General features: G+C 51.6%; 1 protein-coding gene across 1 annotated transcript; it reads left to right on the forward strand.

Moving 5' to 3' along the window:
* The first annotated feature begins 634 nt into the window (after positions 1–634).
* On the forward strand, positions 635–12,650 carry LOC135442122 (isocitrate dehydrogenase [NAD] subunit gamma, mitochondrial-like). Its single transcript, XM_064701666.1, has 9 exons — positions 635–772; positions 1,364–1,420; positions 1,712–1,723; positions 2,503–2,600; positions 4,367–4,479; positions 6,164–6,224; positions 7,144–7,276; positions 10,147–10,280; positions 12,542–12,650. Exons 1-9 carry the CDS (start codon positions 710–712, stop codon positions 12,648–12,650), a joined length of 780 nt encoding a protein of 259 aa, XP_064557736.1. The 5' UTR covers positions 635–709.
* The last annotated feature ends 1,299 nt before the right edge of the window (positions 12,651–13,949 follow it).

Below are 13,949 nucleotides of genomic sequence, written 5' to 3' on the forward strand. Positions count from 1 at the left end.
GGAGAGCCCCGGCACCCGCCATGATCAGCCGCGCGCACCCTCCCTCTGGCCCCGCCCCCGCGAGAACCAACCAATCAACGCCAGCAGCGCCTGCACGCTCACCAATCAGAACGCGGCGGGCGGGCATCCACGCGCCCGCTGACCAATGAGAAGCGAGCGCGCCGCTCTGCCCGCACGAGACGTGGCCTGCGGTGGAGGTGGGGGCGGGGCCAAGAGGGAGCAGAGGAGTGGCTAAGACGCGTTGCAGGCGTGGTTAAAGAAGAACGCATGCGCAATGCAGTGCACAGGCGGGTAAAATGGCGGCCGCCCCGCCTGTGGCACGGAAGGCGGAGCCACGACCACGCCCCGGCGCATGCGCACTCTAGACGTTGCCATAGCGACGGCTGAGGGGCGGTGGCCGCAGCTCTTCCCTCCCGTTTTCAATTAGAGTTTTTTAGTTTCGCCCTCGAAAAGGATCACAGATGGGGAAAGGGCTCAACGCTCGGTGTCGCCGTTCCGGGACAAAACGGCGTGGACGGCCCCGCCTTTCTCGCCTTTCTCCGCGACGCCTCACGCCAGCGCCACTCCCAGACACAAAATGGCTGCCACGGCGTGAGGGCGTGCCGCGGGCGGGGCGGGAACTCTCGCGAGAGTTCGAGCTTATCGCCCTATCTCCTCGCGTGGGCGGTGACGAGATCTCGCGAGAACTCGTGGCGCCGGCGGGAGCATCATGGCGGCGGCGTTGACGGCGGCGCGGCGGAGGGTGATGCGGGCGGCGCTGCGGCCGCGCGCGGTGAGTGACCAATCAGAACCCGATCCGCCGCCTACCGGGCCCCGCCCCTGCCGGTTCCCGCCCGTTCCCGCCGGTTCCCTTCGATGCCCGCTGCACCGGCGGCGTGTGATTGGCTGGCGCGCCGGCGGGGGCCTGGCGGCCGTCGGAGGGGCGGGATGTGGAAGCGGCGGACCGGGCTCTGATTGGTTACTGTGGGGATGTGGCGCTGTTCCGCGAGTGCTGATTGGCTGGAACTCGCAGGGTGTGTGGGAGGGGCAGCGCTCCACGCTGTGATTGGCTGATATTTCTGAAAGGGGCGATGTCTTGGGCGGAACCATTGTGGGGTCGTCAAAGGGGGGGCGGGCGTGGCCAAAGGCGGTCCGGGGGGTCCCGGGCAGGGAATTCCCTCGGGAAAATCCCCAGGAACCCCCAAACCACCCATGCGAAGTTTAATTAACACTTTTTTAATTAAAGAGGAGTTTTTTAAGTTGTCCTGAACCATTGCGGGGGGGATTCTCTGGTGCTGTTTTGGGGAGGGGGGCTCTGAACCCTTTTGGGGGGTTTTTTGGGGGTCTCACCTCACCCCAATTTTTGGGACTCCTCGAGTTCCAGGTGTGGATTCCTCAGGCCGGGATTTCCCACGCTGTGGATCAGCTCCACCTCCCCTCCGTGAGTGCCCCGCCCCCCCCCCAAAAAAAATCCCACCCACCCCCCAAAATCCCATCCCCCCAAAATCCACCCAAAATCCCCCCCAAAAAAATCCCATCAGCCCCAAATCCCACCCCTCCAAAAAATCCCCCAAAAAATTCCCCCAAAAAATCCCAATCCCAAAAAATCCCAACGTCCCCCAAAAAATCCCATCCCCCACCCAACCCCCAAATTTTGGGGTGTGGGGAATTTTTGGGGTGGGGTCCCCAATTTCTCATTCATTGTTCCATTTTCTCTCCCCCCCTCCAACAGCAACGCAGCATCGTGAGTACCCCAAAAATCCCCTGGGGGGCCCCAAAAATCATTGGGGGACCCCAAAAATCATTGGGGGACCCCAAAATTTATTGGGGGGCCCCAAAAATCATTGGGGGACCCCAAAAATCATTGGAGGGTCCCAAAAATATCCTGGGGGGGGGGCTTAGAAACACAGGGGGGAATCCCAAAAATAATGGGGAGGGGGCAAAAAAAAATTGGGGGGACCCTAAAAATCATTGGAGGGGGGTCAAAATCAAGAAGGGGACCCCAAAAATCATTGGGGGGGGTCCCAAAAATAAGGGGGGAACCCCAAAAACAGTAGAAGGGCCCAAAATAACCAAGGGGGGGGAACCCCAAAATCACCAAGGAGACCCCAAATTTCTTTTGGGGTGGGGTCCCAAAAACCGCTTGGGAGGTCCCAAAAATCAGTGCGGGGGGGGCCCAAAAAGAAGTGGGGGAACCAAGAAGGGGAGACCCCAAAAATCATTGGGGGGGGTCAAAAACAAGAAGGGGACCCCAAAAATCATTGGGGGGGGGTCCCAAAAATAAGGGGGGACCCCCAAAAACAGTAGAAGGGCCCAAAATAACCAAAGGGGGGAACCCCAAAATCACCAAGGAGGCCCCAAATTTCTTTTGGGGGGGGTCCCAAAATCACTCGGGAGGGGTCCCAAAACCTTGAAAATTTCCCAATTTTTTGGGGGGAAAATTGGGAAAAAGAGGGGGAGACATCAGGGAGGGTCTGGGGGGGTTGAGGGGACCCCAAATTTTTGGGGTTCCCCCCCTTTCAGCCCCCCCCAGCCAAGTACGGGGGCCGGCACACGGTGACGCTGATCCCGGGCGATGGCATCGGCCCCGAGCTCATGCTGCACGTCAAGGAGGTGTTCAGGTGCGGGCCACGCCCCCAAATATGCAAATGAGGCAGGGAAATGTTAATGAGTTAATTAGAAGTGTGGTTAAGTTCGTATAGGGTGGGAATGAATCGGTGGGATTGGGAGTTGACGGCCAAAAGTGGAAATGGAGCCCCAGAAATGGAGCCCAAAATGGAGGAATTGACCCCAAAATATGCAAATGAGGCAGGGAAATGTTAATTAATTAATTTAAAGTGTAATTATGCATGTACAGTGTGGAAATGATTCAGTGGGATTGGGAGTTGACGGCCAAAAGTGGAAATGGAGCCCCAGAAATGGAGCCCAAAATGGAGGAATTTATATTAAAATATGCAAATGAGGCCCAGAAAAATTAATTAGTTCTTCAAGTATGGAAATGAGTTGGTGGAGTTGGGAATTGACACCCCAAAAGGGGAAATGGAGCCCCAGAAATTGAGCCCAAAATGGAGGAATTAACCCCAAAATATGCAAATGAGGCAGGGAAATGTTAATTAATTAATTTAAAGTGTAATTATGTATGTACAGTGTGGAAATGATTCAGTGGGGTTGGGAATTAATGCCCCAAAAGTGGAAATGGAGCCCCAGAAATGGAGCCCAAAAAGGGAGGAATTAACCCCAAAATATGCAAATGAGAGGGGGGGAAAGGCAATAGAGTATTTGCATATGCAAATGAATCAGTAAAGTTGGGCACTTGGTGACATTGGGAGACATTTGGGGGATATTTGGGAGATATTGGGGGGACATTTGGGGACATTTGGGGTGAAATTTGGGGGATATTTGGGGGATGTTTAGGTGACATTGAGGGGACATTTGAGTGACATTGGGGTGACATTTTGGGGCCATTTTGGGCATATTTGGGGGACATTTTGGGGACATTTTGGTGGCTTTTGGGGTGATTTTGGGTGTTGATTTGAGGAGCCATTGTGGGGACATTTGGGTGACATTTGGGTGCTATTGAGGTGACATTTGGGGTGACCTTTGACCTTTGGGGCCTTTTTGGTGACATTTGGGTGACGTTTGGATGATCCTTGGGGTGACATTTTGGGGGATATTTGGGGTGATTTTGGGTGTTGATTTGGGGAGACCTTGTGGGGACATTTGGGGATATTTTGGGAGAATTTGGGTGATTTTGGGTGACATTTGGGTGTTTGTTTGGGGTGACATTTGGGGGATATTGGGGGACATTGTGGGGAGACATTTTGGTGGCTTTTGGGGTGATTTTGCGTGTTGATTTGGGGAGACCTTGTGGGGACATTTGGGGGTGACATTTGGGGTCACATTTGGTGACATTTGGGTGCTATTGAGGTGACATTTGGGGGTGACTTTTGGGGCCTGTTTGGTGACATTTGGATGACGTTTGGATGATCCTTGGGGTGACATTTTGGGGGATATTTGGGGTGATATTGGGGTGACATTTTGGGGACATTTTGGGCATATTTGGGGGACATTTGGGGGACATTTTGGGAGATTTTGGGGTGACATTTGGGTGTTTGTTTGGGGTGACATTTGGGGTGACATTTGAGTGACATTTGGTGACATTTGGGGTGACATTTGGGTGACATTGGAATGGCATTTTGACACCATTTTGTTGTCATTTTTTGCCATTTTGGTTCCATTTTTTGCCTCTTTTTTTGCCATTTTGGTGCCATTTTTTTGCCTTTTTTTTGCCGTTTTGGTTCCATTTTTTGCCATTTTTTTGCCATTTTTTGCCTTTTTTTTTGCCATTTTTTGCCGTTTTGTTGCCATTTGTGCCCTCTCTCCCCAGGCACGCCTGCGTCCCCGTGGATTTCGAGGAGGTTCGGGTGAACTCGGAGGCGCCCGAGGACGACGTGCAGAACGCGATCACGGCCATCCGGCGCAACGGCGTCGCGCTCAAGGGTGCCAGGACCTGCCCTGAACCCCAAAACCTGCCCTGAACCCCAAAATCTGAGCCTGGACCCCAAAATCTGAACCCCAAAACCTGACCTGAACCCAAAAATCTGGGCCTGGACCCCAAAATCTGAGCCCAAATCCCAAAAATCTGGGCCCAAATCTGAGCCTAAAGCCCTAAACTAAGCCTAAATCCCAAAATCTGGGCCTGAACCCCAAAATCTGAGCCTGAATCCCAAAAATCTGGGCCCAAATCTGGGCCTGAACCCCAAGATCTGAGCCCAAATCCCAAAAATCTGGGCCCAAATCTGAGCCTAAAGCCCTAAACTAAGCCTAAATCCCAAAATCTGAGCCCTAATCTGGGCCTAAATCCCAAAATCTGGGCCTGAACCCCAAAATCTGAGCTGAAATCCCAAAATCTGAGCCCTAATCTGGGCCTGAATCTCAAAATCTGAGCCTGAACCCCAAAATCTGGGCCTGAACCCCAAAATCTCAGCCTGAATCTCAAAATCTGGGCCTGAACCCCAAAACCTGACCTGAACCCCAAAATCTGAGCCTGAACCCCAAAACCTGGGCCTGAACCCCAAAATCTGAGCCTGAATCCCAAAATCTGGGCCTGAACCTCAAAATCTGAGCTTAAATCCTAAAATCTGAGCCCAAATCCCAAAAATCTGGGCCCTAATCTGGGCCTAAATCCCAAAATCTGGGCCTGAACCCCAAGATCTGAGCCTGAATCCCAAAAATCTGAGCCTGAACCCCAAAATTTGAGCCTGAACCCCAAGATCTGAGCCTGAACCCCAAAATCTGGGCCTGGACCCCAAAACCTGACCTGAACCCCAAAATCTGACCTGAACCCCAAAACCTGAGCCCAAATCTGGTCCTGAGTCCCAAAACCTGACCTGAACCCCAAAATCTGGGCCTGAACTCCAAAACCTGAGCCTGAACCCCAAAACCTGAGCCTGGATCCCAGAGCTGGGCCTAAATCCCAAAACCTGAGCCTGAATCCCAAAATCTGGGCCCAAATCTGAGCCTAAAGCCCTAAACTAAGCCTAAATCCCAAAATCTGAGCCCTAATCTGGGCCTGAATCTCAAAATCTGAGCTGAAATCCCAAAATCTGGGCCTGAACCCCAAAATCTGAGCCCAAATCTGGGCCTGAACCCCAAAATCTGAGCCTGAACCCCAAAATCTGAGCCCAAATCCCAAAATCTGAGCCCAATTTTTTTGGCCCAAATCGCAAAAATCCTGGCCCAAATCTGAGCCTAAAGCCCTAAAATAAGCCTAAATCCCAAAACCTGATCCCAAATCTGCTCCCAAATCTGATCCAAAATCCCCAAATCTGATCTGAAATCAGCTCCAAAACCCCCAAAAATCTCCCCAAATCCCCCAACATCTCCCGCAAAAATCTCCCCCCAAAATCTCCCCCAAAAATCTCTCCCAAAAATCTCCCCCAAATCCCCCAAAATCCCAAAAATCTCCCCCCAAACCCCCCAAAATCTCCCCCAAAACCCCCAAAAATCTCCTCTAAACCCCCAAAAATCTCTCCCCAAACCCCCAAAAATCTCCCCCAAAACCCCCAAAAATCTCCTCTAAACCCCCAAAATCTCTCCCAAATCCTCCAAATCTCCCCCAAAACCCCCAAATTTCCCCAAATTTCCCCCAAAATCCCCGCTCTGACCCCGTTTTTTCCCCCAGGGAACATCGAGACCAACCACAACCTCCCCCCCAGCCACAAATCCCGCAACAACCTCATCAGGTCCGTTTGGGGGCTCATTTGCATATTTTGGGGTTCATTTGCATAATTTGGGGGCTTGATTTGCATGTTTTGTGGGTTGATTTCGGGGTTCATTTGCATGTTTTGGGGGTTCATTTGCAAGTCTTGGGGGTTAAATTGCATTTTGGGGTTCATTTGCATGTTTTGGGGCTCATTTGCATAGTTTGGGTCCGGTTTGCATGTTGTGGTTCGTTTGCATGGTTTGGCGGCTCATTTGCATATCTGTGGAGCTGATTTGCATGTTTTAGGAGTTCATTTGCATGTTTTGGGGCTCATTTGCATAGTTTGGGTTTGGTTTGCATGTTGTGGTTTATTTGCGTGGTTTGGCAGCTCATTTGCATATCCATGGGGTTGATTTGAATATTTTAGGAGTTCATTTGCATGTTTTGGGGTTAATTTGCATAACTGACTGTTGATTTGTATATTTGGGGGTTCTTTGCACGTTTTAGGGTTTTATTTACACATTTTGGGGTCAGTTTGTGTGTTTTGAAGCTGATTTGCATGATTAAGGGATTCATTTGCATGTTTTGGGGTCAATTTGCATGTCTGGGTGTGATTTGCAGGATTTGGGGGTTCATTTGCATGATTTGGGGGTTAATTTGCATGTTTAAGGGATTCATTTGCATGTTTTGGGGTCAATTTGCATGTCTGGGTGTGATTTGCGTGATTTGGGGGTTAATTTGCATGATTTGGGGGTTAATTTGCATGTTTAGGGGTTAATTTGTGTGTTCACTTAAACATTTTAGGGGCGGATTTACATTTTTAGGGTATTTCAATATTTTGGGGTTTCATTTCACATTTTAGGGTTTTATTTCCACTCTAGCGGGTTCGCATGAATATTCTGGGGGTCGATTTGCATATTTTTGAGGCTCATTTGCATATTTTTGGGGGGCCCTGCCAGGACCAGCCTGGATCTCTACGCCAACGTCATTCACTGCCAGAGCCTGCCCGGGGTGGAGACGCGGCACCGGGACATCGACATCCTGATCGTCAGGGAGAACACCGAGGGGGAGTACAGCTCCCTGGAGCACGAGGTGTGCCCCAAAAACACCCCAAAATCACCCCAAAAACCGGCCAAAATCACCCCCAAAATATCTGAAAAATACTCCCAAAATCACCCCCAAAATATCCAAAAAATACTCCCAAAAATATCCCAAAAACACCCCAAAATCACCCCAAAAAACAGCCAAAATCACCCCCAAAATATCCAAAAAATACTCCCAAAATTACCCCCAAAATATCCAAAAAATACCCCCAAAAAAATCCCAAAAAATACTCCCAAAATCACCCCAAAAAACAGCCAAAATCACCCTCAAAATATCCAGAAAATACCCCTAAAAATATCCTGAAAAATACCCCAAAAATCCCCCAAACCATCCTGATCGTCAGGGAGAACACCGAGGGGGAGTACAGCTCCCTGGAGCACGAGGTGTGCCCCAAAAACACCCCAAAAACACCCCAAAAACCAGCCAAAATCACCCCCAAAATATCCAAAAAATACTCCCAAAAATATCCCCAAAAATACCCCAAAAAACAGCCAAAATCACCCCCAAAATATCCAAAAAATACCCCCAAAAATACCCCAAAAATACCCCAAAATCACCCCAAAAAGCAGCCAAAATCACCTCAAAAACCAGCCACAATCACCCCCAAAATATCCAAAAAATACCCCCAAAATCACCCCAAAAATATCCAAAAAATACCCCAAAAATATCCCCAAAAATACCCCAAACCATCGTGATTGTGAGGGAGAACACCGAGGGGGAGTACAGCTCCCTGGAGCACGAGGTGTGCCCCAAAAACACCCCAAAAACAGCCAAAATCACCCCCAAAATATCCAAAAAATACCCCTAAAAAATCTCCAAAAACACCCCCAAAACACCCCAAAATCACCCCAAAAAACAGCCAAAATCACCCCTAAAATATCCAAAAAATACTCCCAAAAATACCCCCAAAAATATCCCAAAAATATCCCAAAATCACCCCCAAAATATAGAAAAAATACCCCCAAAAATATACCCAAAACCACCCCAAAATCAGCCCAAAAACCAGCCGAAATCACCCCCAAAATATCCAAAAAAATACCCCCAAAAATATCCCCAAATCACCCCAAAAAACAGCCAAAATCACCCCCAAAATATCCAAAAAATACCCCCAAAAATATCCCCAAAACCACCCCAAAATCACCCCAAAAACCAGCCAAAATCACCCCAAAAATATACCCAATATACCCCAAAAATCCCCCAAACCATCCTGATCGTGAGGGAGAACACCGAGGGGGAGTACAGCTCCCTGGAGCACGAGGTGTGCCCCAAAAACACCACAAAAAACAGCCAAAATATCCAAAAAATACTCCCAAAAATACCCCCAAAATGACCCCAAAAACCAGCCAAAATCACCCCAAAAATATCGAAAAAATATTCCCAAAAATATCCCCAAAAACAGCCAAAATCACCCCAAAAATATCCAAAAAATACGCCCGAAAATATTCCCAAAAGCGCCCCAAAATCACCTCAAAATCCAGCCAAAATCACCCCAAAAACATCTCAAAAATATCCAAAAAATACTCCCAAAAATACCCCCAAAAATATCCCAAAATCACCCCAAAAACATCTGAAAAATACTCCTAAAAATACCCCCAAAATCACCCAAAATCACTCCAAAAATATCCCCAGAAACATCCCAAAACCACCCAGAAAATGCCCCCCGAAAATGCCCCTATAATATCCCAAAAAAACCCAAAAAACTCTGCAAAAGCACCCCAAAATCACCCCAAAAATACCCCCAAAAATATCCCCAAAAACACCCCAAAATCATCCCAAAAACAGCCCAAATCCCTCAGAAAACACCTTGGATGTGATGCCGCACCCCTGCCACACCCCATTGTTGATGCCCCACCCCCTGCCACACCCCCTGGGTGATGCCCCGCCCCCTGGGTGATGCCCACCCATCCCCGTGCCCGCAGTGCGTGGCGGGCGTGGTGCCACACCTCGTTGTTGATGCCCCACCCCCTGCCCCGCCCCCTGGTTGATGCCCACCTGTCCCCGTGCCTGCAGAGTATGGCAGGCGTGGTGCCACACCGTGTTGTTGACGCCCCACCCACTGCCACACCCCCTGGGTGATGCCCACCTGTACCCGTGTGCCCGCAGAGCATGGCGGGCATGGTGCCACACCCCATTGTTGATGCCCCACCCACTGCCACGCCCCCTGGGTGATGCCCCACCCGTCCCCGTGCCTGCAGAGCGTGGCAGGCGTGGTGCCACACCCCATTGTTGATGCCCCACCCCCTGGGTGATGCCCCGCCCCCTGGGTGATGCCCCACCCCCTGCCACACCCCATTGTTGATGCCCCACCCCCTGCCACACCCCATTGTTGATGCCCCACCCCCTGCCACACCCCCTGGATGATGTCACCCCATCCCTGTGCCTGCAGAGCGTGGCGGGCGTGGTGCCACACCCCATTATTGATGCCACACCCCCTGCCACGCCCCATTGTTGATGCCCCGCCCCCTGGGTGATGCACCACCCCCCTGCCCCGCCCCCTGTGTGATGCCCACCTGTCCCCATGCCCGCAGAGCGTGGTGGGCGTGGTGCCACACCCCATTATTGATGCCCCATCCCCGCCACACCCCCTGAGTGATGCCCCACCCCCTGCCACACCCCTTTGTTGATGCCCCGCCCCCTCGGTGATGCCCCGCCCCCTGGGTCATGCCCCACGCCCCGCCCCCTGGTTGATGTCATTCCTGTGCTCGTGTGCCCGCGGAGCATGGCGGGCATGGTGCCACACCCCATTGTTGATGCCCCACTCCCTGCCCTGCCCCCTGGATCATACCCCACCCCCTGCATCATGCCCCGCCCCCTGCCCCGCCCCCCGGGTGATGTCACACCCGTCCCTGTACCCCCAGAGCGTGGCGGGCGTGGTCGAGAGCCTCAAGATCATCACCGCCGGCCGCTCGCGCCGCATCGCCCACTACGCCTTCGGGCTGGCCCGCGCGGCCGCGCGCCGCTGCGTCACCGCCGTGCACAAGGCCAACATCATGTAGGGGGTCATGGGGGGCACAAATGGGGGTTTGGGGTGTCCTAAAGGGGGTTTGGGGGGTCCCAGGGGGAGCTTGGGGGGTCCCAGAGTGGATCTGGGGGGTCCCAAGGGGCGTTTGGGGCGTCCTAAAGGGGGTTTGGGGGTCCCAGGGGGGTTTGGGGGTTTCAGAGGGGTTTGGGGGTCTGGAGGGTTTCCTTGGGGGAGTTTGAGGGGATTTTGGGGGGTCCCAAGGGGGTTTGGGGGGTCCCAGAGGGGATTTGGGGGGTTCCAGAGGAGGTATGAAGGGTCCCAGAGGGGATTTTGGGGGTCCTAAAGGGGGTTTGAGGGGTCCCAGGGGGGATTTGGGGGGTCCCAGTGGGGGTTTTAGGGTGTCCTAAAGGGGATTTGGGGGTCTGGAGGGTGTCCTTGGGGGAGTTTGAGGGGATTTTGGGGTGTCCCAAGGGGGTCCTTTGTGGGTTTTAGGGGGTCCAGATGGGGTTTGGGGGGGGTGAAAGGGGTTTGGGGGTTCCTAAAAGGGGTTTGGGGGTCCCATGGTGGTTTGAGGGGTCCTAAAGTGGGTTTGGGGTTCTGGAGGTTTGGCCTTGGTGGTGTTTGGGGGTCCAGAAGGGGTTTGGGGGGTCCCAAGGTGGTCCTTTGTGGGTCTGGGGGGTCTCAAAAGAGGGTTTAGGGGATCCCAAGGGGGGTTTTGGGGGTCCCACAGGGGTTTGGGGTTCTGGAGGGTGATCCTTGGTGGATTTTGGGGGGCTCCAGAGGAGGTATGGAGGGTCCCAGAGGGGATTTTGGGGGGTCCTAAAGGGGGTTTGGGGCGTCCCAGAGGGGATTTGAGGGGTCCCAGGGGGGATTTGGGGGGTCCTGGGGGGGTTTAGGGCATCCTAAAGGGGGTTTGAGGGATCCCAGAGGGGTTTGGGGGTTCCCAAGGGGGGTTTGGGGTGTCCGAAAGGGGGTTTGGGGGTCCCAGAGGGGATCTGGGGGTCCTAAAGGGGATTTGGGGGATCCCAAGGGGGGTTTTGGGGATCCCAAGGGGGGTTTAGGGCATCCTAAGGGGGGTTTTGGGGGTCCCAAGGGGGTTTGGGGTTCTGGAGGGTGATCCTTGGTGGACTTTGGGGGGTTCCAGAGGAGGTATGGAGGGTCCCAGAGGGATTTGGGGGCTCCTTTGTGAGTTTTGGGGGTCCAGACGGGTTTGGTGGAGTCCTGAGGGAGGTTTGGGGGGATCCCAGATGTTTTGGGAGGGTACCCCTGTATTTTTTGGGGGTCTCACCCCCCCCTACCCCACAGAAAATTGGGGAATGGGCTGTTCCTGCAGTGCTGAGTGGGATCCCAGGAGTACCCCGGATTTTTGGGGGGTACCCCGGATTTTTTGGAGGGTACCCCTCTATTTTTTGGGGGTACCTCGGATTTTTTTGGGGTACCCCGGATTTTTTGGAGGGTACCCCGGATTTTTTTGAGGGTACCCCTGTATTTTTTGGGAAGGTTCCCTGTATTTTTTGGGGGTCTCACCCCCCCCTACCCCACAGGAAATCGGGGAATGGGCTGTTCCTGCAGTGCTGAGTGGACTTTTTGGGATCCCAGAGATATCTGGGGCTATCCCGGATTTTTTTAGGGGGTTATCCTCTAATTTTTGGGGTCTGCAATGCTAAATGGATCCCCGGGTAACCTGGATTTTTTGGGGGGTACCCCGGATTTTTTTGAGGGTACCCCTGTATTTTTTGGGAAGGTTCCCTGTATTTTTTGGGGGTCTCACCTCCCCTACCCCCCCCAGGAAATCGGGGAATGGGCTGTTCCTGCAGTGCTGCGTGGACTTTTGGGGGATCCCAGAGATATCTGGGGGCTATCCCGGATTTTTTTAGGGGGGTTATCCTCTAATTTTTGGGGTCTGCAATGCTAAGTGGGATCCCGGGGTAACCTGGATTTTTTGGGGGGTACCCGGATTTTTTTGAGGGTACCCCTGTATTTTTTGGGGGTCTCACCCCCCCCTACCCCCCCCCAGAAAATTGGGGAATGGGCTGTTCCTGCAGTGCTGAGTGGAATCTCAGGGGTACCCCTGTATTTTTTGGGGGTCTCACCCCCCCCTACCCCCCCCCAGAAAATTGGGGAATGGGCTGTTCCTGCAGTGCTGAGTGGGATCTCAGGGTACCCTGGATTTTTTGGGAGTACCCCCGGATTTTTGGGGGTACCCCTGTATTTTTTTGGGGTACCCCGGATTTTTTGGGAGGGTACCCCTGTATTTTTTGGGGGTCTCATCTCCCCCTGTGTCCCCTCAGGAAATTGGGGGACGGGCTGTTCCTGCAGTGCTGTGAGGAAGTGGCGGCCGAGTACCCCGAGATCACCTTCCGCAGCATGATCGTGGACAACACCACCATGCAGGTGTGACCCCCAAAAACCCCTTAAAAAAACCCCAAAAAAACCCCAAAAACCCCCAAAAACCTTCCAAAAAAACCCCCCAAACCCCCCCAAAAAAAACCAAAAACCCCCCTAAAAACCTTCCAAAAAAACCCCAAAAACCCCCCTAAAAACCTTCCAAAAAAACCCCAAAAATCCCCTAAAACCCCCCCAAAAAAAACCCAAAAAAAACCCCAAAAACCTTCCAAAAAAACCCCAAAACCCCCAAAAAACCCCAAAACAACCCCAAAAAAAAACCCAAAAAAACCCCCTAAAAACCTTCCAAAAAAACCCAAAAAAAAACCCAAAAAACCCCCAAAAACCCCCTAAAAACCTTCCAAAAACCCCCTAAAAAAACCCAAAAAAAACCCCTAAAAACCTTCCAAAAAAACCCCAAAAAACCCCTAAAACCCCCCCCAAAAAAAAACCCAAAAACCCTCAAAAAAACCCCAAAACCCCCTAAAACCCCCCCCAAAAAAAACCCAAAAATACCCCCCAAAAAAATAAAAAAAAAAACCCAAAAACCCCCCAAAAAAACCCAAAAAAAACCCCCAAAAAAACCCCCAAAACCCCCCAAAAAAACCCCAAAACCCCCTAAAAACCCCCCCAAATAAACCCCAAAAAAACCCCCCAAAAAAACCCAAAAATCCCCCTAAAAACCTTCCAAAAAAACCCCAACCCCCCCCAAAAACCCCCCAAAAAACCAAAAAAAGCCCCAAAAAAACCAAAAAAAAAACCCCCAAAAAAATAAAAAAAAAAAACAAAAAACCCCCAAAACCCCCCTAAAAACCTTCCAAAAAAAACCCCAAAAAGCCCCCAAAAAAAACCCCCAAAACCCCCTAAAAACCTTCCAAAAAAACCCCAAAAACCCCCTAAAAACCCCAAAACCCCCCCCAAAAACCCCCCAAAAAAACCCCAAAACCCCCTGAAAACCTTCCAAAAAAAACCCCTAAAACCCCCCCAAAAAAACCCCAAAAAAACCCCAAAAATCCCCCTAAAACCCCCCAAAAAAACCCCCCAAAAAAACCAAAAAAAACCCCTAAAAACCTTCCAAAAAAACCCCCTAAAAACCTTCCAAAAAAAACCCCTAAAAACCCCAAAAACCCCCCCAAATAAAACCCCAAAAACCTTCAAAAAAAAAACCCCCCCAAATAAAACCCCCAAAACCCCCCTAAAAACCTTCCAAAAAAACCCCAAAACCCCCCCTAAAAACCTTCCAGAAAAACCCCCCTAAAAACTTTCCAAAAAAACCCCAAAAATCCCCTAACCTCCCCCCAAAAAAACCCCAAA

This window comes from Zonotrichia leucophrys, unplaced genomic scaffold (genome assembly GCF_028769735.1).
Source record: "Zonotrichia leucophrys gambelii isolate GWCS_2022_RI unplaced genomic scaffold, RI_Zleu_2.0 Scaffold_1217_13949, whole genome shotgun sequence".
NCBI lineage: Eukaryota > Metazoa > Chordata > Aves > Passeriformes > Passerellidae > Zonotrichia > Zonotrichia leucophrys.

Coding starts and splice junctions, on each gene's coding strand:
- LOC135442122 (XM_064701666.1), top strand. CDS start 710: ATGGCGGCGGCGTTGACGGCGGCGCGGCGGAGGGTGATGCGGGCGGCG. Junction 6,225..7,143: donor TCCCGCAACAACCTCATCAG/GTCCGTTTGGGG, acceptor GGGCCCTGCCAG/GACCAGCCTGGATCTCTACG. Junction 10,281..12,541: donor GTGCACAAGGCCAACATCAT/GTAGGGGGTCAT, acceptor GTGTCCCCTCAG/GAAATTGGGGGACGGGCTGT.